Raw genomic sequence first — 27,538 nt, forward strand, 5'->3', positions numbered from 1 at the left:
GTTAAATAGTAATGGACTAAGAGGACATCCTTGTCTAGTGCCCCGAAATAGGCGAAAAAAGGGAGATCTTTGATTATTGGTAAACACTGAGGCTACTGGAGTATGATAAATCAGTTTAATCCATGATATAAATATCGGACTAAAATTAAACTTCTCCAACACATTAAATAAGTAAGGCCATTCAACTCTATCAAATGCTTTCTCCGCATCTAATGAAATCACGCATTCTGAAGTGTCATGTGAAGGAGTATAAACAATATTCAACAATCTCCTAATGTTAAAAAAAGAATAACGATTTTTAATAAAACTGGTTTGATCATCTGAAATAATTTTGGGTAATACCTTCTCCAATCTAGATGCCAGTAACTTGGAAAAAATCTTGGAGTCTACATTCAATAAAGATATAGGTCTATAAGAAGCACAGTTAGTAGGGTCTTTATCTTTCTTCAATATTAGAGAAATGGAAGCTCTATAAAAAGATTGTGGCAAATTCCCCAATCTAATGGCTTCCTCAAAAACCTTACTTAACCAAGGGGAAAGAGTAGCGGAAAAAAAATTTAAAAATTCAACTGTATAACCATCTGGACCCGGTGCTTTCCCAGAATTCATTGAGGAAATAGCTCCTTTAATTTCTACATCCGTAATAGTATCCAATATCAAAAGATCATCAGATGATAATCTTGGAAAATTTAATTTCCCAAGAAAATCAGACATGGTATTATGATCTTGAAGGAATTCAGATTGATACAGGGAGGTATAGAAGTCTTGAAATGCCTTATTTATCTCATCATGATTATCTGTCAGATTCCCATTCTGCTGACCAATCTTAGTGATTTGACGTTTAACCAAAGCATTCTTCAATTGACTAGTTAACAGTTTACCAGATTTATCACTATGTATATAAAAATCAGATTTAGTTTTCATTAATTGATTTTCAATCGAGGATGTAAGTAATAAACTATGTTCCATTTGAAGTTCAACCCTTTGTTTGTAAAGCTCCTTACTAGGAGCAATCGAATATTTCTTATCAATCTCTTTAATTTTATCAACCAATAAAAGAGTTTCCATCTTAGTACGTTTCCTCAAACCAACAGAATAAGAAATAATCTGTCCACGTATATACGCTTTAAAAGTGTCTCAAAGTGTTCCGCAGGAAATATCATCTGTAGAATTAGTTGAAAAGAAGAAGTCGATCTGCTCCTCCATAAATTTTATAAAGTCAGAGTCTTGCAACAAGGTAGAGTCAAATTGCCATTGTCTGGCATTAGAAGCTGTATCCGTAAATTTCATAGAAAGTAATAATGGAGCATGATCAGAGATAGCTATAATATCATAGTTACAACCGATTACCAATGGAATAAAACAAGAGTCTACAAAAAAATAATCAATTCTCGAATAAGAGTGATAAACATGTGAGAAAAAAGAAAACTCTTTGTCTTTAGGATGCCGGAATCTCCAAATATCAAAAACTCCATTGTCAGTCAAAAAAGAGTTAATACAAGTGGCCGACTTATTAGGTAAAGTCTGAGTAGATAAAGATTTATCCATCAGAGGATTTAAACAACAAATAAAGTCACCACCCATTATTAACTTATATTTGTTTAGATTGGGTAAAGAGGTAAATAAGGACTTAAAAAAGTCAGGACAATCCACATTTGGAGCATAAACATTAACCAATGCAATCTTTTTATTACAAAGTAACCCCGTAATTAACAAAAATCTGCCATTCGGATCCGAAAAAATATCATGTTGAACAAATGAAATAGAGGAGTCAATAAAAATTGAAACTCCTTTTACTTCAGCATTCGAATTTGCGTGATACTGTTGACCCCGCCAAAATCTAAAAAAACCGAAATTTGTCCTCCTTCCTCACATGAGTTTCTTGTACAAAAATGATATGAGCATTAAGTCTTTGGAATACTTTGAAAATCTTCTTTCGTTTAATTGGATGATTTAAACCATTAGTATTCCAAGACACAAAATTAATGGTCTGAGCCATAATTCTAAAATCAACCCTTTGGTATAGAAAGGGTTAACCAACTTATAAACTCATGCACCCGGAAGAGGAACAAAAGTAGTGAGAAGACCCAGAAGTGACGACAACACAGACATATTTGAAGTTCAAAAACAGCCCAAATAAAAAAAACTAACACAAACTGGTACAGAAAAAATAGAATTAGAAAACAGACCATCCCCCCACCCCCCAAGAGAAAGAGAAAAAGCCAAAATATGACTTAAAAAGGGAAAAAGTAACCCCCTACCCCCATGTCAGCTGAAGAACACTCCATATATAAAGGATATATATAAAAGTATCACCCCAACTTTAAAAATTAAAATCACTATAATAAAAACCATATTTCTAAGTATAGTTAGTTGTAAAAAGAATAAAAATATAATCACTAAAAAAAATTATAAATCGGGCTCTAGCCCAGACAAAACAAAAAATATTTAAGCTATGATAAGCGATGCATTGTAGGAAAGAGACGAAAGAAAAAAAAAATAACGCCATCTTAAGCAAAACCAAAAATCTTTTTCAAAAAACCACCATCTTAATCAAAAAAAAATTCAAAGAAGGTGAAAATATACCTTCGAAGGAACAAAGTTAATGCACAAGTATGCAGTTAAATGGTTAAAGTGTATAAGGCAAAACAATAAATATGACGAAAACACACTTTAACTTAAGTATAAAGTAATAGGATGAACCTACACCAATAACCAGATTTTAATTCAGGTTTAAGAGATCGAGAACCATCTTACACGATCAGAATCGTTCACTTATTAGAGACCGGTGTCTGTAGCAGTAGGGAAGTTCTCCTCCAGGTATTTTCTCGCTTCTGAAGTTGAAATGAAAACCTGTCGTGGAGCATTCGATGGAGAAATTCGAAGCTTCGCAGGGTATAGGAGCGCAGGTTTCAGATTTTTCTCATAGCATTCAGCCATCAACGGTTTAAAAAGAAGCCTTCTTTTTAAAAGGTCAGGGCTAAAGCCTTTGACCAGGCGGAAGCAAAATTCTTTGAATTTAATCATTCCTGCCCGACGAGCTGCTCTTATAAGTTGTTCTTTGTCATGTACATAATGGAACCGGACAATTACCACCGAAGGTTTGTCTGTAACACTCGGTGATCGACGCCGAATTCTATGTGCCCGATCCAATAAAGGGGGGTTATTCGGGAAAATCGTCGGAAACGCTTCTTTTAAAAGTTGAGCAAAATATTTCGAAGGGTCATCTTTTTCTATGCCGTCTGGAAGACCAAGTATACGTAAGTTCTGTCTTCTGGACCGATTCTCAAAATCGTCACTCTTGGCTTTAAGGGCTTCCATCAGCTTAATGGTCGAAATTAAATCCTGTTGCAGTTTTTCAATAGTCAAATCTCGCTTCCGAGCATCTTCTTGCAGAGACGCAATAAGAGCTTGTTGCTGTTTAATTACTAAATCCGTCTTAACCATGTACTCTTGAAAAGCCTTTATATCTTCTTTAAAAAATTGTTGTAGTTCAGCAAATTTTTTATCCAAAACCTCCATAAACAATTCAAAAGTTAATTGAGTTTGTTGTGGCGGAGCCTGGTTCTTTCCGTTACCATTCGGATTGCGTCCGGGATCCCATCCCTTAGACCTGAGAGACATTTCTGTTTGCATATCTTCAAAAGTTCACAACAAACTCTCGGCAGTAAATCCAAAAAAAATTAACAAAGAAACATTCGGTATAGGTAAAAATAAGCTGAATAAGGGTGATCAAAGGTTAAAAAAAGTAAAGGTTATGGAGCGAATCCAAAACAGTACTCACTCCATGAGCGTCTCCAGCTGACTCACTCACACTGAATCTCATGTGTTTTAAATTTCCAAATCAGCCTATCATGTGGAACCTTGTCAAAGGCCATGTTGAAATCCATGTAGACAACTTCTACCATGTTGCCCTAATTAATCCTTTTGGCACCTTGTCAAAAAGCCATGCAGACCTTGCCCTTGCTTTTCCAAAGGCATTTCTCAGAATCTCTTCCGATAACTTCCCTATCAGTGATATACAGCTCATCCACCTGTTGTTTCCTGCTGTCCCTCTTAAGTAAAGGCACGTCATCTGTTCTCCAGTCTCTCCTATGACAACTGAAGATGCAGAAGTCTCTGCCAACACCCCAGCAATTTCCTCTCCTGCTTCCCATAACATCCTAGGCTACACCTTGTCAAACCCCAGGGATTTATCCGCCTTTGTGTTTCACGGCCTCCTTGGTAATATTGAAATACTGCAGGATATCCTTATTCCCTCTCCTGAACTCACTGGAGTCCAATTCCTTCACCACAGTTAATATAGCTGAGAGCTATTCACTCCCTCTTGTTCCTTGCATAGAACATCATACTGATCCAAAAAGGGACATACTCACTCTCTGGCTGCCCTTTTACTCTCGATATATTTTTAGAATCACTTAGGATTCTCTGTTGCTATCTGCCTGGAATACCTCCTAATTTCCTTCTTAAGTATACTCCTACATCTCCTATAGTCCTTGAGGAACTCACTTGATTTCAGCAATGCTAGATATATGCCAAAACAGCACACACAAAGTGCTGGAGGAGCTCAGCAAGCCAGGCAGCATCTACGGAAAAGAGTAAATAATCAACGTTTCGGGCTGAGACCCTTCTTCAGGGCTGGAAAGGAAGGGGAGAAGTCTGAGTAAGAAGATGGGAGGAGGGGAGGAAGAAGGTGGCAGGTGATAGGTGAAACCAGGAGAGGGGGAGGGGTGAAGTAAAGAACTGGGAAGTTGGTTGGTGAAAGAGGTAAAGGGCTGAAGAGTGGGGAATCCATTGTGCTTGGCCGTTGACATATCAACCACTTGCCTAGCATCACTTCCTAAGTGGAGATCAAGGGTAACTCTTTCGTTAGCAGGGCCATCTATATATTACTTCAGAAAGCTTTCTGCATATATTTATCAAAATCTGTCCTATTTAATCCCTCAGCACTAAGGCAGCCCCAGTTAAGATTAGAAAAACTTAATATCACCAACCATTACATATTTGCTCCTCGGATTCCAATTGACTATGGGGAGAGGGGCTATAGTATGCATCACTCACATATAATCCACTCTTTCCTATTTCTGAGTTCTGTCTTTATGACTTCAATGGATGTCTCCCTCCCTCTACCCTCAACCCCTTAGAATGTCTTCTTTAAGTACTGTTATGATGTTCTCCCTAATCAATAATGCAACCCACCCTCACCTCTTCACTCAATTTCTGCCATGCCAAAAGCCTCAACATCCCAATACACCAGGGGTTCCTAACCTGGGGTCTATGGAACCCTTGCTTAATGGTATTGGCCCATAGCATATAAAATGTTGGAACCCCTGCAATGCACTGAGCTGCCAGTTCTGCTTATCATTCACCTATAACAGCTATAACAGTAATAGCTATAACACTACAATACAATGTGGAAATCCATACCCTAATTTTAACTGCCTTAAGGCTTTTGTCCTGTCCCTGCCTGTCCTGCCCACTGGACTTGTTTTCTTTAAGCTTTATATATGCTTCAACTTTTTATCCATGAGATTACTGCTTTAGGTCCTACTCCACTACAAATCCAGTTTAAACCTACCCGCGTAGCACCAGCAGATCTCCCTGCAAGGATATTGGACTCCCTTCGGCTCAGATGTAACTCATCACGCATCCCTCTCCGTAAAGGTCAGCCTTGCTCCAGAAGAGATCCCAGGTAGCTGACGTGTTCCTGTCTGCACCATTTCTTCAGCCACTTGTTCCTTTGCCCTATCCTCCTATTCCTATTCTCGTTAGCAATTGGCACAGGGAGCATTCCTGAGATTAAAGTTCAAGAGAATATCTTTTTTAAACCGTCCACCTATCTTCTGATATTTATCTTGCTTCCCACCATGTTGTTAGTACTAGTATGGATCACAACTTCTAGCTGCTCTCCCTCCCCTCTCAAAATGTCCTATACTTGCTCTGAGATGCCCGTTCGACTCAATTATATGTTAATCTTGCACTGTGAAGCCTCCAAGAGGACCTCGACCTTGTTGTAGGGTTTGGAGGTTTACGTGCCCCAATGACCTGGAGAGCTACATTGGCTGGAGTCAGGGCCTTGTGCTTTGGCTCTTGGTAGGGTCACCCATGCCAAACAGTTCAAAGGCTAGAGGCCAGACTAGGAGTGGTCCACCAGTCCCCCAGGTTCAGGGGTTCTGCTCCTGCCTAACAACCCTGACTGGTCAACAAAAATTGTTATGCAAACAGCAATGAAGAATCCTTCTTTATCTGTGAGCAATGGTATAGGCAGAGATGGAGGATCATCATTGCTGCCCCAAACACCAGCAGAGTAACGGGCAGTAAGTAAGTTACGTTGTGAAGAATGCAATTCACCTTTTATTCAAAACTAGTGGGGAAAAAAATCTTATAATTACAACTAATTTGAAATATTAAATTTCTGATAATTTTATTTAAATCCATCATTGTTTTTAGGTGAATATACAAACATGGACATAAAAGTCCTAGTTATACATATAGTGTATAATAAGTTATTATTTTTTTCTCTCTTTAAGCTGCAAGGCTAATCCAGAATATGGATGCATCTGCCTCACCATGTGAAGACTTTTACAAATATGCTTGTGGGGGTTGGCTGAATAGGCATATCATACCAGAAACCTCCTCTGGATATAGTATCTTTGATATTGTGACATTTGAGCTGGAAATTGTCCTCAAAGGTAAAGAACAGAACTAGCTGTGTGGGTGGGGGGGGTCGGGGTGTATAGTAATTAAAAATCTGTGTTCATGATGTTGTGAGGCATAATAAATCAATGATGGAATGCTAGAGTAGAATTGATGGGCTGAATGGCCCAAATCTGTTCCTATATCTTAAGGTCTAATGTCTTACATCTTAAAACTGCACTTTGCTGCAGGCATCTCAACTACGTAAGTATCTTCAAATATGAGACAATGAGAAGTAAGGGATACACAGTTTGTATCAGATTAGAGTGGGTTTTTCATCGATGGTCAGCTTTATTCACCGTATACATTTACATGTATTAGGAATTTGCTGTGGCATGTTGGCATGACATGCAATATTAAAAAACAACTTTCAACAACTGTAAAGAATAAAGAGTTACATAAAAATAAAGTTAGAGATTCAAGTACAGATATGGAATAAAATATGCACAAATACATATATACCAGTATATATTTACAATATGAACAGCATTATAAGATGTGGTTTAAAGTGTTTACATGCAGTGATGGGGTAAAAGATAGAGGGGATGGGGGTCTATCTATAATGGTTGAACAGATTAACTGCTGGGGGTGGGGGGGTGCAGAGAAACATTTAAGATGGCGTGAAGTCTTTATTTTAATAGTTTTGTAGTGCTCTCCGGAAGGGAGCTTTTGGAAAAGGATTCATGTTTCATCTGGTGGGGAACTGACAAGGCTTAATCCTGCATTCTCTTCCTCTCAGGCAAGTGTGTCAACAGGTCACTCCAAACCTGTCAGTTTTGTTCTAGTGTATTATATGTGAACGATGATCAACCTGATTCTGATTTGGGTCTCTATTGTGGACTGAGAGTGGGAAGGGGGCAGGAAGAGGGGAATTGTGGCTGGGGAAAAGGGAATGGAATGAGGAAGGAGTGGGTCATTCTGTAATGATCAATAAACCAATTGTTTGGAATCAAACAGCCAGCCTGGTGTCTCAGTGCTGGGTGTGTCTGCACCCCTGGCCCTTGGCACTCCTCTGCCATCTGCCCCACATCCCTCCTGCAACACTCCTCCCTCACCATTCCCAACAGCCTTTGTTCCCACCACATTGACAAATACAGTACTCTGTGCAAAAGTCGCAGGCACCCTAGCTACAGTATATGTGTCGAAGATTTTTGCACAGTACTATATATTTTTGCATTTTAGTTTCAAAAGCTCTTCCTTGTTAGATTACACTGTAATTTTTTCTGTAGATACATCCAGCGGTTGCATCCGTGCATTTCTTCTGACGTTCTCACTCTGATGTTTGCCAAGGAGAAATCCAGTGGTACAGCTGTGTAAAAGACTACAACATGCTCTAATTCTACTAGAAAAATCATCACAAATTAATCCAGATGTTCCAATAGTGCGAACGGGTCTAACTGCGCTGATGTTAACTTGCAACCTTTTATATTACCCAGTCATATTAACTGCAGCTAGAATGCAACTCACTACTAAAAATTTTGGTGAAAAGCAATCTTCATTTTGATTTTTGAGATGCAGAGATGTAGATCTGGAATAAGAATCTGTCCCATAAGATTCCACCATTGATGTATTTAACTCTTGCTTTATTTCTCTTAGGTGTCTTAGAGAGACCAGATGACAGAGACCGTGATGCTTATCAGAAAGCTAAACAACTGTATAAATCCTGTGTAAATGACTGTAAGTTGGATCTCTTTGCATCTTATGATTTTTTTTTAATTAATGTACTGAGTAAATTAGCTATCTTAGATGCATGTAGTGTAGTGCTAATATAGCGGCAGTGATCAGGTTCTTGTTTGCTGCCTGTTACACTGCTGGCGTTTAGGGGAGCAATGAAGGTCCTCCATCTCTGGTGGTGTTCAGGGCTTTTTTCATCATGTCAATAGCTTCCTCTCGGTTTTCACTACTGTCAGTTATGAACGTCCCAGGTGGAGACTCAGGAATACAGTCACCCTCAGATGCCGAAGGATCCTTCACTGCTGCTTCCGTAATAATTTTGCTTTACCAGTCAGGGTTGTTAGCCCTGAGCTGAGCACCTAAACCTGGAGGACCGGTGGACCACTCTTAGTCTGCCCTCTACCCTTTGACCTGTTTGGCCTGGGTGACCCTACCAAGAGCCAAAGCATAAAGCCCTCCAGGCAACGTAGTTCTCTGGGTCATTGAGGCTTGCAAGCCTCCAAACCCAATGACAAGGTTGTGGTCCTCTTGGAGGAGAGATCAGTTACCAGGGTTCAATTCCCATCCACTATCTGTAAGGAGTTCGTATGTTCTCCCTGTGACCTCTTCAGTTTCCTTCAAGTGCTCAGTTTCAATGGTTTAGTTTAATATCAGAGAATGTATACAGTATACAACCTGAAATTCTTACTCTTCCCTGACATCTTTGAAACAGAGATGAATGAATGACATAAAACGTTAGGACCCCAATTCCCACCCCTCCCCCCCACACACAAACAGCAGCAAAACATCAATTTCCCCCCAGCACCTACCATACAAGCAATAACAAAGCCCCCCGAGACCCTGATCCATCAAAAACTACTGTCCATCCCAACACTTCGACAGCTCAGATAGGCTGTCTCTCACACTAGTCAGGGAGAGAGGGAGATATCACTCCTGCCACAGCGAGAGGGGAGACGATATTACAATCTGCTGTGTTGTTTGTCTGAATTTCCCCACCCAGCAGAATCTCCCTCACCATTGACGTACGGGTTAGGGTTTGTAAGTTTTGGCGTGCTATGCTGCAATGAAAAAAAGTTTTAAAAAATTCAAAATACTATGTTGGCACCAGAAGCGTGGTGACACTTGCAGGCTGCTCACAGCACATATCTGGACTGTCGTTGATGCATTTCACTGTGTCTTGTGATGTACATGTGGCAAATAAAGCTAATCTATAGATTTATTAAATGCATAGAATAATTCATACTCTATTGAACATTACCCTTGGCTCAATGATTTTTAATTTTTAATCCTCCCCTCACCTTTTTTTGCACATTGCGTGGCAACATTGTCATTTCTTTAGCATTTGTTTGTTTTACGAGGGCGAGTTGCTAACTTGATATGGACAGCATGGACAGAAAACATGCAAGGAGCTGGCTGGATTTGAACCCGGAACCTCTTGTTCTGAGGTCTGGTGTGGATACAGTGAAGTCCAGTGGCACTTTTTCTCCTAAGGAAGAAGGTTATAGGTTGAAGTTTGATAGCAGAGTATTCTGTAAGGGTATTAAGAGAAAATTCATAGCTAGGGAGCGGGTAGGTCCCTTCAAGGATCAGTGTGATGATCTAAAACAAGAGAAAATCTGCAGATGTTGGAATCCGAACAACAAACACAAAATACTGGAGGAAGTCAGCAGGCCGGACAGTATCTTTGGAAAAAAGTACAGTCAACATTTCAGGCCGAAACCCTTCGGCAGGACTGATCTATGTATGGAACCACATAAAATGGTGAGGTCATAGATGACTACTTTAGTCTCCATTTACCATGGAGAAGGGCACGAAAGCTGTTGAGTTCCAAGGAAGGAACAGTGATATCCGGAAGCACATCAATATCACAAAGGAGGAGGTGCTGTGAGTCTTGAAACATGTAGATGTGGATACATTTCCAGGATTTGACGAGGTAAATCTAGGGATGTTATGGGAAGCAAGAGATGAGATAACTGGGATTTTTGAGAGATCACAAGAACTGAGATTTTTCTGTTTTTGTTAGCCACAGGTGAGTTACTAGAAAACTGAAGGATAGCTAATGTTGTTCCTTTACATGTGAAGAGCAGCCGGGATAAGCCAAAGAATTACAAGATGGTGAACTTTACAACAATGGTGGGCAAATCAAAAGGAATTCTGAAGGACAGGATTTATTTGCAGTTGGAAAGACAAAAAGTGAATAGAGATGGGATGTTCATGGGGTGTCGTCTCATAGAAACATAGAAAACCTACAGCACAATACAGGCCCTTCGGCCCACAAAGCTGTGCTGAACATGTACTTACTTTAGAAATTACCTAGGGTTACCCATAGTCTTCTATTTTTCTAAATTCCATGTACCTATCCATTGAATCTCTTAAAAGACCCTAATGTATCCACCTCCACCACCGTCGTCGGCAGCCCATTCCACACACTCACCACTCTGCATAAAAAAACTTACCCCTGACATCTCCTCTGCACCTACTTCCAAGCACCTTAAAACTGTGCCCTCTCATGATAGCTATTTCAACCCCGGGAAAAAGCCTCTGACTATCCACACGATCAATGCCTGTCATTGCAAAAAGAGAGCAATGAAAACAGTGAGTTAATGCTCATGGGTTCACTGTCTAGACAGAAGTCTGATGGTGCAAGGGAAGAAGCTGTTCCTGAAATGTGGAGTATGTATCTTCAGGCTCCTGTACCTCCTCTTTGATGGTAGCAATGAGAAGTGGACATGTCCTGGGTAATGGGGGTCATTAATAATGGATGCTGCCTTCTCAAGGAAACAACTTTTGAAGGTGTCCTTGATGTTGGGGAGGTTAGTGCCCATGATGGAGCTGGCTGAGTTGGATTGAGTTTTTTGAAGAGATGACCTAGAGCAGAGTGGGAGACGTTGTTTATCTGGACCTTTGTAAGGTTTATGATGAGGCATGGAAGACAGGTCCAGTGAGTTAGAAGACACAGGATCCAGTGTGAGCTAGCAACCTGCATATAAAACTGGCTTTGTAGTGGGAGGCAGAAGGTGATAGTGAAGGGTTCTTTTCAGATTAGGCACGTGAGACCAGTGGTGTACTGTAGAGATTGATCATGGTCCTTTATTGTTCATTATATGTATTAACGATTTGGATGTGAATGTAGGCAGCATGATTAGTAAGTTTTCAGACGAAACCAACATCAGTGGTGCAGTGATTGTCCCTCATATCCAACAATGACAGGAGGCCTACGTGAGAGAGTTTTTAAAGCAGAAAACCACTGCACTGGGGCAATTCCACTCTCTCTACCTCAGAAGTTCAGTTCCAGTTTGTACAAACAAGCGTCACAAACTGGGGTCTTCCTCGATTGCAGAGGATGACCGTGACGTCTACCGTGCCTTTGCTTTCCACGGAGCGTTGCAAAACCACTTTCCTGGCCATTGGACCTCATCCACCCAATCCACCAGAGCTGAATTTTGTGATATAGTGGACAGTAAAATAAATGGTTTAAGGTTACAACAGAACATAGCTGAACTGGGAGAGTGGGCAAAGGAATAGCAGATAGAATTCCATTCAGACAAATGTGAAGTAATGTATTTTGGGAAGTTAAACCATGGCAGGAGTTATGAATAGCAGTATTCTGGAGAGTGTTATTAAACTGAGTGACACATGAGCAGTTCCTGAAAATAGGTACATAGGTAGACAGAATGGTGTGGAAGGCAAATGACATGTTTGCCTTCATTGGCCTGAGTGTAACTGTAGGCATGTCATCTTCCAGTTGTATAAAACAGTGTTTTTTGCTGCATTTGGAGTACTGTGTGCAGTTCTGTGCACCATACTGTAAGAAGGATATCATTAAGCTAGAGAGGTGAAGAAAAGATTTACAAGGATATTCACTGGATTGCAGGGCTCGAGGTATCATTAGTGACGGGATAAATTATTGTATCTCTCTTTTCCCTGGAGCAAAGGAAGCCAAGGGCAGTGGTTAGCACAACACTTTACAGTACAGGCGATCTGGGTTCAATTCCCACTGCTGTCTGTAAGGAGTTTGTACTGCATGGGTTTCCTCCAGGTGCTCCAGTTTCCTCCCACAGTCCAGATTAATTGGTCATTGTAATTTGTCCCATGATTAGGTGAGGATTAAATTGGGGAATTGCTGGGCAGCACGGGTCGAAGGGCCAGGAAGGTGTATTCCGCACTGTATCTCAATCGATAAATGTTGAAAGGCATATTAAGGTTTCCTTCCCTCCTTTATATCTGCTCAGCTAGAACAGTAGAGATGCCAGGCAGGATAGTGGAACTGTCCTCTTGTGGGATGTGGGAAGGCAGGGAAACCCCCAGTGTCCCTGTTGACTCCAGCTGTGAGAAGTGCATCCAGTTGCAGCTTCTAACACTCCGCATTAAGGAACTGGAACTGAATGAACTCTGGATCCTTTGGGAGGCTGAGGGAGGTACTCACACCCAAGGTGCAGGTTGCAGGAAACTGAGTTTCCATCAGGAAGGGAAAAAGGGGTTAAGGAGCCAGTGCAAAGTACCCCTCTGTGCCCATCCCCCTCAACAACAGGTACAACACTTTGGATACTTTTGGGGGGCAGGTTTAACCTAACAAAGCAAAGTCACGGTGGTTAAGTCTCTGGCACTGAGTCTGCTTTTGTGACTCAGAAGGGAAGGGGGAAGAAAAGGCAGGCTATGGTGATAGTTGGGAGAACAGACCAGGAGGTTCCATGGGCGAGGATGAGATTCCCGGATGGTATATTGCCTCCCAGGTGCCAGGGCCCGGGACAACATGGATCAAGTCCTCAGCATTCTTAAGTGGGAGGGTGAACAGCCAGAGGCTGTTGTCCATGTAAGTACCAATGACATGGGTAGGAGGAGTGACGAGGTTCTACATTGGGAGTTCAGGGAGTTAGATGCTAAGTTAAAGAGCAGGTCCTCCAGGGTTGTGACCTCAGGATTGCTACCCATTCCACATGCCAGTGACACCAGAACCAGGAAGGTTATACAATTTAATATATGGCTAAGGATGTAGGAAGGTGGGCATAAGATTTTTGGATCATTTGGCTCTCTTCCAGGAAAGGTGGGACCTGTACAGAAGGGATGGTTTGCACCTGAACTGCAAGGAGACTAACATCCTAGCAGGAATGTTTGCTAGTGCTGCACAGTGGGGTTTAAATGAGAGTTGCAGGGGGATGGGAACCAGAGCACCAGAACAGTTATTGGAGAGGTTCTGGAGGCATATGTTGATAAAACCTCAAAGTTAGGAATCAAAAGATTGAGCACGGTGTGACTAGTGTCCTGAGCTGCCTATACTTCAATGCATCATCAGAAAGGCAGATAATAGTGCTGAAGATGAGGTAGCTGTTTACAAATAGAGGCAATGTGTAGTGAGGAGAGGCTGTTGATAGGGCAAAATTATAGTCAATAGGATGAGTTAAAATGTAAAAGATGGACAAAGTTGGAAAGGGTGAATACAGGACTGAAGGTGTTACATTTGAATGTGTGCAGCATACTGAATAAGGTAGATGAACTTGTAGCATAGTTGCAGATTGGCATGTATGATGTTGTAGGCATTATTGAATTATGGCTAAAGAAGATTATACTGTAGCTGGGAGCTTAATGTCCAAGGATACACTTTGTATCGAAAGGACAGGCAGGAAGGCAGAGGGGGCAGCATTGCTCTGCTGGTAAAATATCTTCAGAAAGAGGTGACATGAGGTCAGAAGTGGATCATTCATTGTGGATAGAGCTAAGGAATTGCAAGGATAAAAGGTTCCTGTCGGGAGTCATATACGGACCCCCAAACAGAAATAAGGACGTGGTCTACAAATTGCAATGGAAGATAGAAAACGCATGCTAAAAGTGCAAAGTTACAGCAGTCATTGGGGATTTCAAAATGCAGGTAGACTGGGAAGATCAGGTGGGTGCTGGATTGCAGGAGGGGGAATACCTAGAGTGCTTGCGAGATGGCTTGTTAGAGCAGCTCATGTTTGAGCCCACTAGGGGGATAAGCTATTCTGGATTGGGTGGTGTACAATGAGCCAGAATTGGTTAGAGAGCTATGGAACACCACTGGTCACCGGCAGCCAACCAGATAAGGAGGGTTACCACAGCTAGCCATGATGATCGGCATAGACACAGAGGGTCACAATGTCTGTTTCTATTCTGTACATCTCTATGGCTCTCTGATCTGAATCACTCTCTATCGGATGATCTTTGTCCAATCTGCTTTCTTGGGTTACAATAAAACCAGTCCCCAATGCCAGTATTTCATAGAAGAACAGAGGAAATTATTCCCAGTATCCATGAATGAGGAAATTATCTGGCCATTATCATAAAAATTTTTCCCTTGTGGGAGTTTACTGTGCACAAATTGGCTGCCAAACTTCATAAATTATTACAAGCCTCTTAATCTGCCTCATGCATTTTTTAAGTGTTTTTGATCACTGCAAGTCCTCTCTTTCTTTCTAAGTTAAGGAGAAGGCCCGTGGCTAGTAACATCGTCATAGGAACATATCGGAGAGGAGAAGTTCCTTGCTGCATTTATTCATGATAAACTGCTGCTGAAAAGTGAAAAGCCACTTCGGCAAAAATGCCTTCAACAGTCAGTGAGCTGCACATGTCTGTAACCCAGTTTACCTGAATATTTCTCACCGGTAGCCACTGAGTGTGTGTTCTGGTCTACTGCTGCTGTAGCTCATTCACTTCAAGTTCAATGTGCAGTGTGTTTAGAGATGCTCTTTTGACATCACTGTTGTAGCACATTTATTTGAGTTACTATTGCTGCCTTGTCAGCATGAAATGGACTAATCTCTGTGACCTCGCTTATTAACAAGTCATTTTCACCCACAGAACTGCTGCTCACTGGATGTGTTCTTTTTTGGTTTTTCACACCATTCCCTGTAGAGACTGTTGTGCATCCCAGGAAATCAGCAGTTTCTGAGATGCCCATCTGGCACCAACAATCATTCAATGGTCAAAGTCACTTGGATCACATTTCTTCCCCATTCCAATGTTTGGTCTGAACAACAACTGAACCTCTTGACGATGTCTGCATGCTTTTATGCATTGAGTTGCTGGCTCATGATTGGCTGATTAGATATTTGCATTAATCAGCAGGTGTACCTTATAAAGTGGCCTCTGAATGTAGGGGATCCACCTTTTAACTAAAATCATATAATCTTATCTGATATAATTGTATTGTTTTTTCATATCTTACATGAACATTTTCTTAAATGCTCTTTCAAAGAATGATTACTTGGTCGAAAGCAATCAGCACTTTGAGAATTGCTGAGCACTAGGGAGATACTAAAATGAAGAACCTACAGTATATTTCTCTTCCCCTCTGTATTGATTACAGCTCCATTTTCCTTCTGATTTGATTCTGTGAACACAGACTGCCCTAACCTGAATATCTCTGCGGAGCAATGTTACCAGCCTAACAACCAATCCTCACGAGAAGTTGCCATCCTGATTACAATTTGCAGGGGGAAAGAATATTCTGCTCCTTGTGCCAAACCTTCGTGTTTGCTATGAAACCGGGTAGTTTGATTTAATGTGACTGAACAAAGCTACCTCCGACTTTTACTGACTCCCTGTCTCACAGCATATTGACTTTTAAATGACAGGGTTCAAGATTCAAGCTTAGTTAATGCTTGTACATTGAAACATGCGTTGATATACATGGTTTGTGTTTAACAACCAACACACCTGAGGGTGTGCTGTGAGCAGCCCACAAGTGTCGCCACGTATTCTGGTGCCAACATAGCATGCCCACAACGTTCAGCAGAACAACAGAGAGCACAACAAGCGACAAAACAACAGAAAAACAAGCCTCCATTCCTCCCTCTCACCCACATCCATACACAGTCCTCTAACCCTAAGACGGTATTCTTCAGCCTCCAGCAGATCCATAATTGGACTCAGATTCAGACACAAGCAGCGGGTCCTGAGGTCCCACTCCAGGAACATTGTGATAGTCTCTGCCAGCTTACTGCTATTGGAACTTCTGAACAAGGGACATTTACAAGCAGTTCAAAGGGATTTAAATCATTCTTAATTTTTTTATCTCTTAAAATTATTTTGAGTTATAAAGTTAGAAAAGCAGGTTACTTACCCATACTTCCTTTTTGCAATCAAAGTATAGGTAAGTACTTTGCTGTTTTAACTTTATGTTTCTCATTGATTCTTAGCAGTTAAATATTTATCATTCAAAATGTTCCAGCAGTGGGGTCTCAGGTCCCATTGGCTGCAGCCCGTTCTCTGCTTGCAAAACTCTTTCTGTGATTTGCAGAATAGCCACAGGAGCCAGACCACGAGAACAACTGGGCACTTAAAAGCAACTCCTACTGTTTTCAATACTCATACAGTATTCATTTCTTCATAAGGTAGCTGGGGAGATCAAATACAGATTGAATCTGCATTCTTGAATTTCGTTTCATTTTAATTCTCTTCCATTTTCTGGTGAACTACACTGATCATAAGGTGATGGACAACACCTCATCCATGGATAAGCATGTTGCAGCTTTCCGATAACACTGAGATCAACAATTTCAAATAATGAGTATCTGTAGCTTTGAACAGTTCACATTGAGTAATCATTCTGCTTTTCCCACCTACGCTTTCTTCAAACTGGTCATTTGCTTATTAAACCATAAATCATAAGACATAGGACCAGAATTGGGCCATTCAGCCCATCGAGTCTGCTACGCCATTAACCATATAACCATATAACAATTACAGAATGGAAACAGGCCATCTCGGCCCTTCTAGTCCGTGCCGAACACTTACTCACCTAGTCCCACTGACCCGCTCTCAGCCCATTCCATCATGGCTGATTTATTATCACCTTCAACCCCATTTTTCTGCCTTTTCCCCATAACATTTGATGCCTTTATAACCAAGAACCTATTAACCTCCACTTAAAATACCGTATAATCAATGACTTGGCCACAACCATCTGCAGCAATGAATTCCACAGATTTACCACACTCTAGCTAAAGAAATTCCTCTTTATCTCTGTTCTAAATGTATGCATTTCTATTCTGATGCTATACCCTCTGGTCCTAGACTCTTCCTCTTTAGGAAACATCCACTCCATGTTCACTCTAATTTAGTCTTTCAATATTCGATGGGTTTCAGTGAGACCCCTCCACCATCCCATTCTTCTAAACTCCAGTGACTACAGGCCCAGAGTCATCAAGCACTCCTCATATGTTAACCCTTTCACTCCTGGGATTAGGACAGCACAATAGTGTAGTGGTTAGCACAATGCTTTACACTACAGGCGACCCAGGTTATATTCCCACCGCCGCAAGGAGTTTGTACATTCTCACCATGACTGCATGGGTTTCTTCCGAGTGCTCCAGTTTCCTCCCACAGTCCAAAGATGTACTGATTGGTAGATTAATCGGTCATTATAAATTGTCCCATGATTAGGCTAGGCTTAGATCGGGTGTGGCTCGAAGGGCTGGAAGGTCCTATTCCGTGCTGTATCTAAACAAATATCATTCTTGTGCGCCTCCTCTTCTTATCCAATTACCTTTTTGCGCTGTTCTTTCTCTCATTTCTCCTCCCTTCCACTGTATCACAGAGCTTGTCTTTTGTTCCATCACCCAATCTCACTTCCCACCCCATCTGTATCATAATTCTTGTTTACTTATAACTTCACACAGTTTGGTTGACCGGAAGCATAAATTCTATTCACAGACAATGCTTGGCCTCTTGAGCATCTTCTGCTGTTATGAAAAATCTCTCCTTTTGTATTGCAGCTTTAATTGCGCGACGAGATTCCGAACCTCTGTTGAATCTATTGGATGCAGTCGGAGGATGGCCAGTCACCACACCTGACTGGGATGCCACACAGGGTATGCAGTGCTTTCTCCAGTGATACAGAGGAGAATTATAATATAATGTTTCATAATATTACCACATTATGCTATTGCATTTTCAAGAGTAACTCTGAAATTCAGCACCCAGCAGTGTTTAAAATGAACCCTACTGTACAACATCTTGGAAAAGTAATTACGCTCTACAAGACATTGAAAAGGTATAGCCACAATACATGGAAGATCTATTGTTACAGAGATCCTGGGTTAGAAATTTAAAATACTGGAAGCAAGCTCACAGGCCATGCAGAAACTATTTAACTTTTCACATTAAAGACCTTTCGTTAGATGCTACTTGTACTGATGTGTACTCTCATTGGCTACTTTATTAAACACGTAAGGTATGTTTTGGTCTTCTGTTGCTGTAGACTATCTACTGCAAGGTTCAAAATGGTGTGTGTTCAGAGATGCTCTCCTGCACACCACTGTTGTAACGCATTGTTATTTGAGTTACTGTCGCCTTCCTGTCAGCTTGAACAGGTCTGGCCATTCTTCTCTGACTTCTCTTGTTAACAAGGCATTTTTTACTGGTCTGTGTGTTTTGGTTTTTTTTTGCACCATTCTCTGTAAACTTTTGAGACTGTTACATGAAAGTCACAGATCAGCAGTTTCTGAGATACACAAACCACCCTGTCTGGCACCAACAATCGTTCCAAAGTCAAATCAATTAGATCACAGTTCCTCCCCATTCTGATGTTTAGTCAGAACAGAAATGTCAAAAACAACGGAACCTCTTGACCATGTTTGCATGCTTTTATGTGTAGAGTTGCTGCCACATGATGGGTTGATTAGATAATTGCATTAACAAGGTATACAGGTGTACCAAGTAAAGTGGCCACAGAGTACATTCCCAACATTTTCTGTTTTTATTTATACCTTGTATGTCACTTCTAAACAGTGGTTGATTTGTTGGCTGGCATCCGTCTGTCTCGGAGAACATTGGGTGATGATTGTTGTCATCAGCACAGGCCTGATGGATTATATGAAGATCCTGAGATGTCCAGTTATCAAGATCCCCCTCCTGGCCTCACCACCACAGTCCAAAAGAAAGCTTATGAAGCAATACGTTTGCCTCCAGCTTGGCTGCAGGAGCTGCCGGAAGGATGTTCAGTGACATCCAGCTGCCTTTGGGGTTCCACTCTGGATTTGCTGTCAGGGTTTACTCCTGTAGTCTTTGTCTCTCCCAAGGCTGCCCACAAGGCAGTGGGGCTATTTACCCATAGCTGGGGATCTGGTTCACGAGCACCAGGGTGTGTCCAGTGGGCTTGTGTGCTACGTGTGCAGGGGGCCAGACCTCCACCCCATCCTCTATAGTTCAGCCTGAGTCCGAAAGGAGTTCAGTTTCTGTGTGTCACCAGCGAGGAGGCACTACATGGGGCTTGCTGTTGGAGAGGCTATGTACTGGCAGGGAGAGACTTACACATTTGGTTCTCCTTCTTGCAAGACTGCTGGCCGGCGGTGGAAGCTGAAAGTGAGAGCAACAAGCACTAGCCACTACACCACTACACTAGATGTATTGCAACAGCCATTTTGACAAACTTAGAAAGAACAGACCAATCACATCGATTTCTCTTTAGAGGACAAGACCCTCATCCAGGAATCAATCAGGTGTATCTGTGCTGCATTTCTGTCAGGACTAATCAAATCTTTCATAGGTGCAAAGACCTAAATGACCTGCAGTACTCTAAATGCGGTCCTATTAAACAGTCTCAACAAAGCATTATTTTTGCTCTCCAATGTCTTTTTATGAACTGGGCATTAGAAAAATGACAGGTTACTTAAGGTTCTGAAAAGGCTTGCCAAGATGGATATTGTGAGAATGTTTCCCTGGTAATAGAGTCTCGGACCGTGGGTAGGTTAGAAGACTGCTATGAGCAGGATGTGACATCAATATTGTCATTACAGCAGTCAAAGAGGGCCTGATGCTCTTTAGTCATGTTGAATCTCTGTACTAGATACTGCAACTCTGATGCTCTTTAGTCATGTTGAATCTCTGTACTAGATACTGCAACTATACTTGGCTATTCCAGTGGACTCTTGCCCTAGTCTTCCATTGTTGATCCTGCCTGGACTTGAACAAAATAGCTGCTCTAACTTGACTTGCACCGTCCATTCACGATTGCTGACTTTTGCGGACCAACTTGGAACCAAATTTGACATAATAGTTGCATGGCTTGGTCAACAACAGGTCCACCAAGATTTCAGATCAATGTTTGAATATTCAAAATTTTTATTGCCATACTTCAATCTCTCCACCACCCCATTCCTCCTTACCCTTAACCTCTAGCAACCTAAAACTCAAAGCGGCCTCCACACTCCTCCAATTATTGCCTTTGTGATTTCTTGAGTTTCCGTGGCCAGATCAGCCATGATCTTACTGAATGGCGGAGCATGGCCTACTCCTGCTTCTATTTCTTATGTTGAGTTTAAATATTCCATCATCAGTGACTGTCTTTACTGTCCAAAACTAAGCCCTGGAGCCCCTCCCTAAACTCTATCTCTCAGCTCATTAAAGTCTTTAAAATCAACCTATTTTACAAAGTTTCCAGTAATCTGTACTAATATCTCTTTATTACCACTTATAGTCAAATTTTGTTTGCTGATATTAATATTATGCGCCTTCACCTGTGACAGATGTGAGTGATTGTCAATGCTATGTGCTTTGAACAGAATAAGGGACAATGACATTACTGGACGAGACTTTCTCAGACAGAGGGAGACAGAAGAACTTCTAAAGTAAAATACAGTACTGTGCAAAAGTCTGAGGCACATGTAAAAAAGTTCCATAAAGTGCAGATGCTCTGAAAAATAATGAAATGAAAAGTTTCTAAATAACGAAAAAATCTATAAAGAGCAGTAAGTAGTAAAAAACTCTAAATCAAATTAATATTTTGTGTGACCACCTTTCACCTTTAAAACTGCATCAATTCCCTTAGGGACACTATCGTGTAGTTTTATAAGAAAATCAGCCGGTAGGTTGTTCCAAGTGTCTTGGAGAACTTGCCACAGTTCTTCTGCAGACTTTGGCTATCTCACTTGGTTCTGTCAGTCTAGGAAAACCGAGGCAGCTTTGATAATGTTGAGACCAAGGCTCTGTGGAGGCCAAATCATCTAAAACCATATAAGAAATCTTGGGTGCCAATGTACTGTAGATCAGTGGTCCCCAACCTCCGGACCGCGGACTGATACCAGGCCGCATAGCATGCAGGGGTGCAGTGGTAGCCGGAACGCACTCAGCACACCTTTAAGAAAAAAAGCCGAAAAAAAAACAAGCTAACAAGCTAGTGAATCTGCAGATGCTGGAAATAAATTAAACCACGAAATGCTGGCAGAACTCAGCAGGCCAGACAGCATCTATGGGAGGAGGTAGTGACGAGGGTTTTGGCCCGAAACGTTGTCACTACCTCCTCCCATAGATGCTGTCTGGCCTGCTGAGTTCTGCCAGCATTTTGTGTTTTTAAGCTAATTAATTAGGTGCTGCCTGGCACATAAATGTCGGCCCAGATCAGAGGCAATTGCACATCGGCAATCCCTGCATGCTTCGCGGCCCGGAAGTTGGGGACCACTGCTGTAGATTAGTAATAAGAGGATATTTCAACTTACTGATTATTAATCGCAGTAGAATCTCTGATTAGGTTTAAAGGAAGCAGAATTCTTAGATGCATCCAGGAGATTTTTTTGTTTGGCCAGCAGATAGCAAGTCCAACAAAGGAATTGACTGTTCTCATCTGAAAGAATGAAGCTGGGCTGGTGGAAAGGCTGTGAAGTGAGGGAACAGAACAAGCTGAGGGAAGACTTAATTACGGTATATAAAGAGTTGAGCAGCCTAGGTAGATTTTATTGGATGGGGATTTTGTTTTCACCAACTGGTGTCTTGTCTGGACAAATGGAAGAAACAGAAACACTGTGTTTGAAAGTACTTGGATGTGTATCTGAAATGCCATTACTTAAAGGAGAATTGTGCCAGATGAATGGTTTCCATTTGGCAGGAACATATTGGACATTCGTCTATGCTATAATTCTTTGCTATTCCATGCATGTTGTTGTTGCTTCTTTGTATAAATGGTTAAGCCAAATGTCTATTTTCTATCCATATGCCCTGAGATATTTTTGGTGTTTAGCAAGGTACAAACTTTACATTTTGTCTCCTAATTTGTGGCCATTTTGCAAAATTGTATTCTAAGCCCACCATTCAAATTTCAAGGTAAATTTTATTATCAGAGTACATATATGTCATCACATACGACCCTAAGGATCATATTCCTGCAGACATACTCAGCAAATCTGTAGAATAGTAACTATAACAAGATTAACAAAAGATCAACCAGAGTCTAGAAGACAACTAACTGTGCAAATAACAATGAACATGAAATTACAAGCTAAAGGGTCCTTAAAGTAAGATCATTAATTGTGGGAACATCTCAATGGATGAGCAAGTGAGTGTGGATATTTCCTTTTTGTTCAAGAGCCTGATGGTTGAGGGATAGTAACTGTTTTTGAATCTGGTGGTGTGAGTCCTGAGACACCTGTACCTTCTACCCGATGGCAGTAGTGAGAAGAGAGCGTGGCCTGGGTAGTGAGGATCTTTGATGACGGATGTTGCTTGTGCCTTATTAAAATCATTTGTGTTAAAATGCGTGCTGTTTTCCCCTGTTTCTTCAGAGCCTGGCTGGAGTTTAGAAAGCATGCTACCACAGCTCACCACCAATTACAGTAGGAGAGTGATTGTGGATATATTTGTCTGTACTGATGATAGAAATTCAAGCAGATACATCATTTGTGTAAGTAAAATGTCAGTCATCTATTTTCACCTTAATTCGTTGACCTGCATATCTAACAGCTTATGTAAGAAGCAATTTCTGTGGCATTCTGTAATGATGCTGGCACGCGAGGGATTATTGCTTCACATGCATGGGTACTATGAATCTGCTGCCTAAGAATTAGTGTATTTAGATGATTTTTAAAATTTAGAACTTGTTGCAATGGCATATGAATACTAATGATTGCATTCTTATCTAATGCATATGTACTACTATTAAAGCAATTTGAATATGGTTCAAGACAAAAATGGCTAACTTTTGGCTGTGAGGTTTATGGAACAACGCTGCCTTGTTTCCCTGAGTAATAGTGTGCTAAAAGTGACAATATTTGTTTCAGGAACTCTGCAGGCCAGGCACCATTTATGAAGGGGAATAAACAGTTGATGTTTTGGGCTGAGTCTCGGCCCAAAATATTGACCATTCATTCCTCTCCTGAGAAGCTGCTTGTCTGCTGAGTTCCTTCTCCATTTTGAGTGTATTACTCTGGATTTCCAACATCTGCAGAGTCTCTTGTATTTGTGATTTATTTTAACACGGTGCTTGCCATTAGAACAACCAGTGCAGATTTTACTGGTGTAACTCCGGGTCAGACTCTTCAAAAGAAAGTTTCTGAAGGTGCAAGCATATTAGTCACCATTTAGCACCATCATATCTTCGCTCATTTGCAAGTTGTTAACAGTTGAATAAGCATGTGCTTGTGTGCAACAGGCCCTCAACAATGGCATGGCACAGTTACATAGTGGTTAACACAACACTTTACAATACTAGCAGCTCGAGTTCATTTCCCGCTGCTGCCTGTGAGGAGTCTGTATGTTCTCCCCATGATAATGTGAGTTTCTTCCCACATTCCAAAGACGTACTGGCTGGTAGTTAATTGGTCATTGTAAGTTCTCCTGTGATTAGGCTAGGGTTAAATCGGGAGTTGTTGAGTGATGCGGCAGAAGGGCCTGTTCTGTGCTGTATCTCAGTAAATAAATAAAAATAAAATATCATAATAAACCAATGTTTGAGCATGGGCTGATTAGTGGCAAGTAATGTCACATTGCAAGAGTGACTGGTAATGGCACAGTGCGTGGAACACACTGCTGGGGTGGTGGTAGAGGCAGATAAATTAGGGACATTTAAGAATCTCTTAGATGGGCACATGGGTGACAGAAAAACAGAGAGCTATGTAGGAGTGAAGGGCTAGATTGATCTTAAAACTGTTTAAAAGATTGGCACAGCAATACAGGCTGAAGAGCCTGTACTGTATTGTAATTTTCTGTGGTCTGTAACCACCCTCAACACAGAGTAACATTTTAACTGCTATCCTTGAATATCAATACAACGTTCCTACCTATCAACTTTCTGAAGATCCAGAAAATCACCTGGTCCAGCTGTTTACGTACCATGTGTACAACAGCAGGTCAGAGTCCAAGCATCACCAACTTATCACCTACTCCGTTGGTCACCTACTCATGACATTTCAAGGTTATCCACCATTTAAGACCATAAGGCATAGGAATTCAGAATTAGGCCATTCAGCCCATTAAGACATCTCCACCATTCTATCACGGCTGGTTTATTATTCCTCTCAACTTCATTCTCCTGCCTTCACTCTATAATCTTTGATGCCCTGACTAATCAAAAATCTATCAACTTCCACTTTAAATATACCCAATGATCTGGCTTCCACAGCTGTCTATTTCACAACCCTCTGGATAAAGAAATTCCTCCTCATCTCTATTCTAAGTGGACACCCCTCTGGTCCTAGACTCTCCCAATATAGGAAACGTCCTCTGCACATCCACACTGTCTAGGCTTTTCAATATTCGATGGGTTTCAATGCGATCAACAGACAATAGACAGTAGATGCAGGAGTAGGCCATTCGGCCCTTCTAGCCAGCACTGCAATTCACTGTGATCATGGCTGATCATACACAATCAGTACCCTGTTCCTGCCCTCTCCCCATATCCCTTGACCCTGCTATTTATAAGAGCTCTATCTAACTGTCTCTTGAATGCATCCAGAGACTTGGCCTCCACTGCCTTCTGGGGCAGAGCATTCCACATATCCACCACTCTCTGGGTGAAAAAGTTTTTCCGCATCTCTGTTCTAAATGGCCTACCCCTTATTCTTGAACTGTGGCTTCTAGTTCTGGACTCACCCATCAGCGAGAACATGCTTCCTGCCTCCAGCGTGCCCAATCCCTTAATAATCTTACATGTTTCAATCAGATCCCCTCTCAGCCTTCCAGTGTATACAAGCCCAGTCGCTCCAATCTTTCAACATATGACAGTCCCGCCAATCCAGGAATTAACCTTGTGAACCTACACTGCACTCCCTCAATAGCAAGAATGTCCTTCCTCAAATTTGGAGACCAAAACTGCACACAATACTCCAGGTGGGGTCTCATCAGGGCCCTGTACAGCTGCAGAAGGACCTCTTTACTCCTATACTCAATTCCTCTTGTTATAAAGGCCAGCATGCTATTAGCTTTCTTCACTGCCCGCTGTACCTGCATGCTTGCTTTCATCGACTGATGTACAAGAACACCTAGATCTCGTTGTACTTCCCCTTTTCCTAACTTGACTCCATTTAGATAGTAATCTGCCTTCCTGTTCTTGCCACCAAAGTTTATCCACATTAAACTGCATCTGCCATACATTTGCCCGCTCATCCAACCTGTCCAAATCACCCTGCATTCTCATAACATCCTCCTGACATTTCACACTGCCACCCTGCTTTGTGTTATCAGCAAATTTGCTAATGTTACTTTTAATCCCTTCATCCAAATCATTAATGTATATTGTAAACAGCTGCGGTCACAGCACCAAACCTGGTCGCAGCCTGCCATTCCGAAAGGTTAATCGCTACTCTTTGTTTCCTGTCAGCCAGCCAATCTTCAGTCTATGTCGGTACTCTGCCCCTAATTTTGCCCACTAATCTCCTATGTGGGACTTTATCAAAAGCTTTCTGGAAGTCCAGGTACACTACATCCACTGGCTCTCCCTTGTCCATTTTCATAGTTACACCCTCAAAAAACTCCAGAAGATTAGTCAAGCATGATTTTGCCTTCATAAATCCATGCTGACTCGGACTGATCCTTCTGCTGCTATCCAAATGTGTCATAATTTCCTCTTTTATAATTGACTCCAGCATCTTTCCCACCACTGACTTCAGGCTAACTGGTCTATAATTCCCTGTTTTCTCTCTCCCTCCTTTCTTGAAAGGTGGGACAACATTAGCCACCCTCCAATCAGCAGGAACTGTTCCTGAATCTATAGAACATTGGAAAATGATTACCAATGCATCCACAATTTCTAGAGCCACCTCTTAAAGTACCCTGGGATGCAGACCATCAGGTCCCAGGGACTTATCAGCCTTCAGACTCAACAGTCTATCCAACACCGTTTCTTGCTTAATATAAATTTCCTTCAGTTCATCCTTTACGCTAGTTCCTTTGGCCACTATTACATCTGGGAGATTGTGTCTTCCCTAGTGAAGACAGATCCAAATTACCTGTTCAACTCGTCTGCCATTTCCTTGTTCCCCATAATAAATTCACCCATTTCTGTCTTCAGTGGCCCAATTTTTGTCTTAACTATTTTTTTGCTATTCACATACCTAAAGAAGCTTTTACTATCCTCCTTTATATTCTTGACTAGTTTACCTTTGTACCTCATTTTTTCTTGGTGTATTGCCTTTTTTGTTATCTTCTGTTGCTCTTTAAAAGCTTCCCAATCCTCCGGTTTCCTGCTCATCTTTGCTATGTTATACTTCTCTTTTATTTTTATACTGCCCTTTACTTCCCTCATCAGCCACAGCCACCCCTTACTCCCCTTAGGATCTTTCTTCCTCTTTGGAATGAACCGATCCTGCACCTTCTGCATTATTCCCAGAAATACCTGCCATTGTTATTCCACTGTCTTCCCTGCTAGGGTATTGTTCCATTGAACTTTGGCCAGCTCCTCCCTCATAGCTCCATAGTTCCCTTTGTCAACTGTAATACCGACACATCTGATTTTCCCTTCTTCTCAAATTGTTGGTTAAAACATATCATATTATGGTTACTACCTCCTAATGGTTCCTTTACCTCGAGGTCCCTGATCAATTCCAGTTCATTGCACAACACTAAATCTAGAATTGCCTTCTCCTGGTAGGCTCCAGAACAAGCTGTTCTAAGAATCCATCTCGGAGGCACTCCACAAACTCCCTTTCTTGGGGCCCAGTACCATACTGATTCTTCCAGTCTACCTGCATGTTGAAATCCCCCATGAACAACTGTATCATTACCTTTGCGAAATGCCAATTTTAACTCTTCATTCAACTTACACCCTACATCCAGACTGCTGTTTGGGGGCCTGTAGATAGCTCCCATTAGCGTATTTCTACCCTTAGAATTTCTCAGTTCTATCCATACTGACTCTACATCCCTTGATTCTATGTCCCCCCTCGCAAGGGACTGAATATCATTCCTCACCAACAGAGCCACCCCAATCTTCCAGTTAGTCTGT

General features: G+C 41.5%; 1 protein-coding gene across 1 annotated transcript in view; it reads left to right on the top strand.

Moving 5' to 3' along the window:
- The window catches only part of mmel1 (membrane metallo-endopeptidase-like 1), a 106,084-nt gene that overhangs the window by 21,950 nt on the left and 56,596 nt on the right, over positions 1-27,538 (top strand). Inside the window, exons 4-7 of the mRNA XM_059952218.1 lie at positions 6,531-6,692; positions 8,293-8,373; positions 18,105-18,200; positions 22,884-23,002. Of these exons, the coding sequence (XP_059808201.1) occupies positions 6,531-6,692; positions 8,293-8,373; positions 18,105-18,200; positions 22,884-23,002 (458 nt within the window). The remainder of the gene's footprint in view (positions 1-6,530; positions 6,693-8,292; positions 8,374-18,104; positions 18,201-22,883; positions 23,003-27,538) is intronic.

Source organism: Hypanus sabinus, chromosome 27, assembly GCF_030144855.1.
Source record: "Hypanus sabinus isolate sHypSab1 chromosome 27, sHypSab1.hap1, whole genome shotgun sequence".
Lineage (NCBI taxonomy): Eukaryota > Metazoa > Chordata > Chondrichthyes > Myliobatiformes > Dasyatidae > Hypanus > Hypanus sabinus.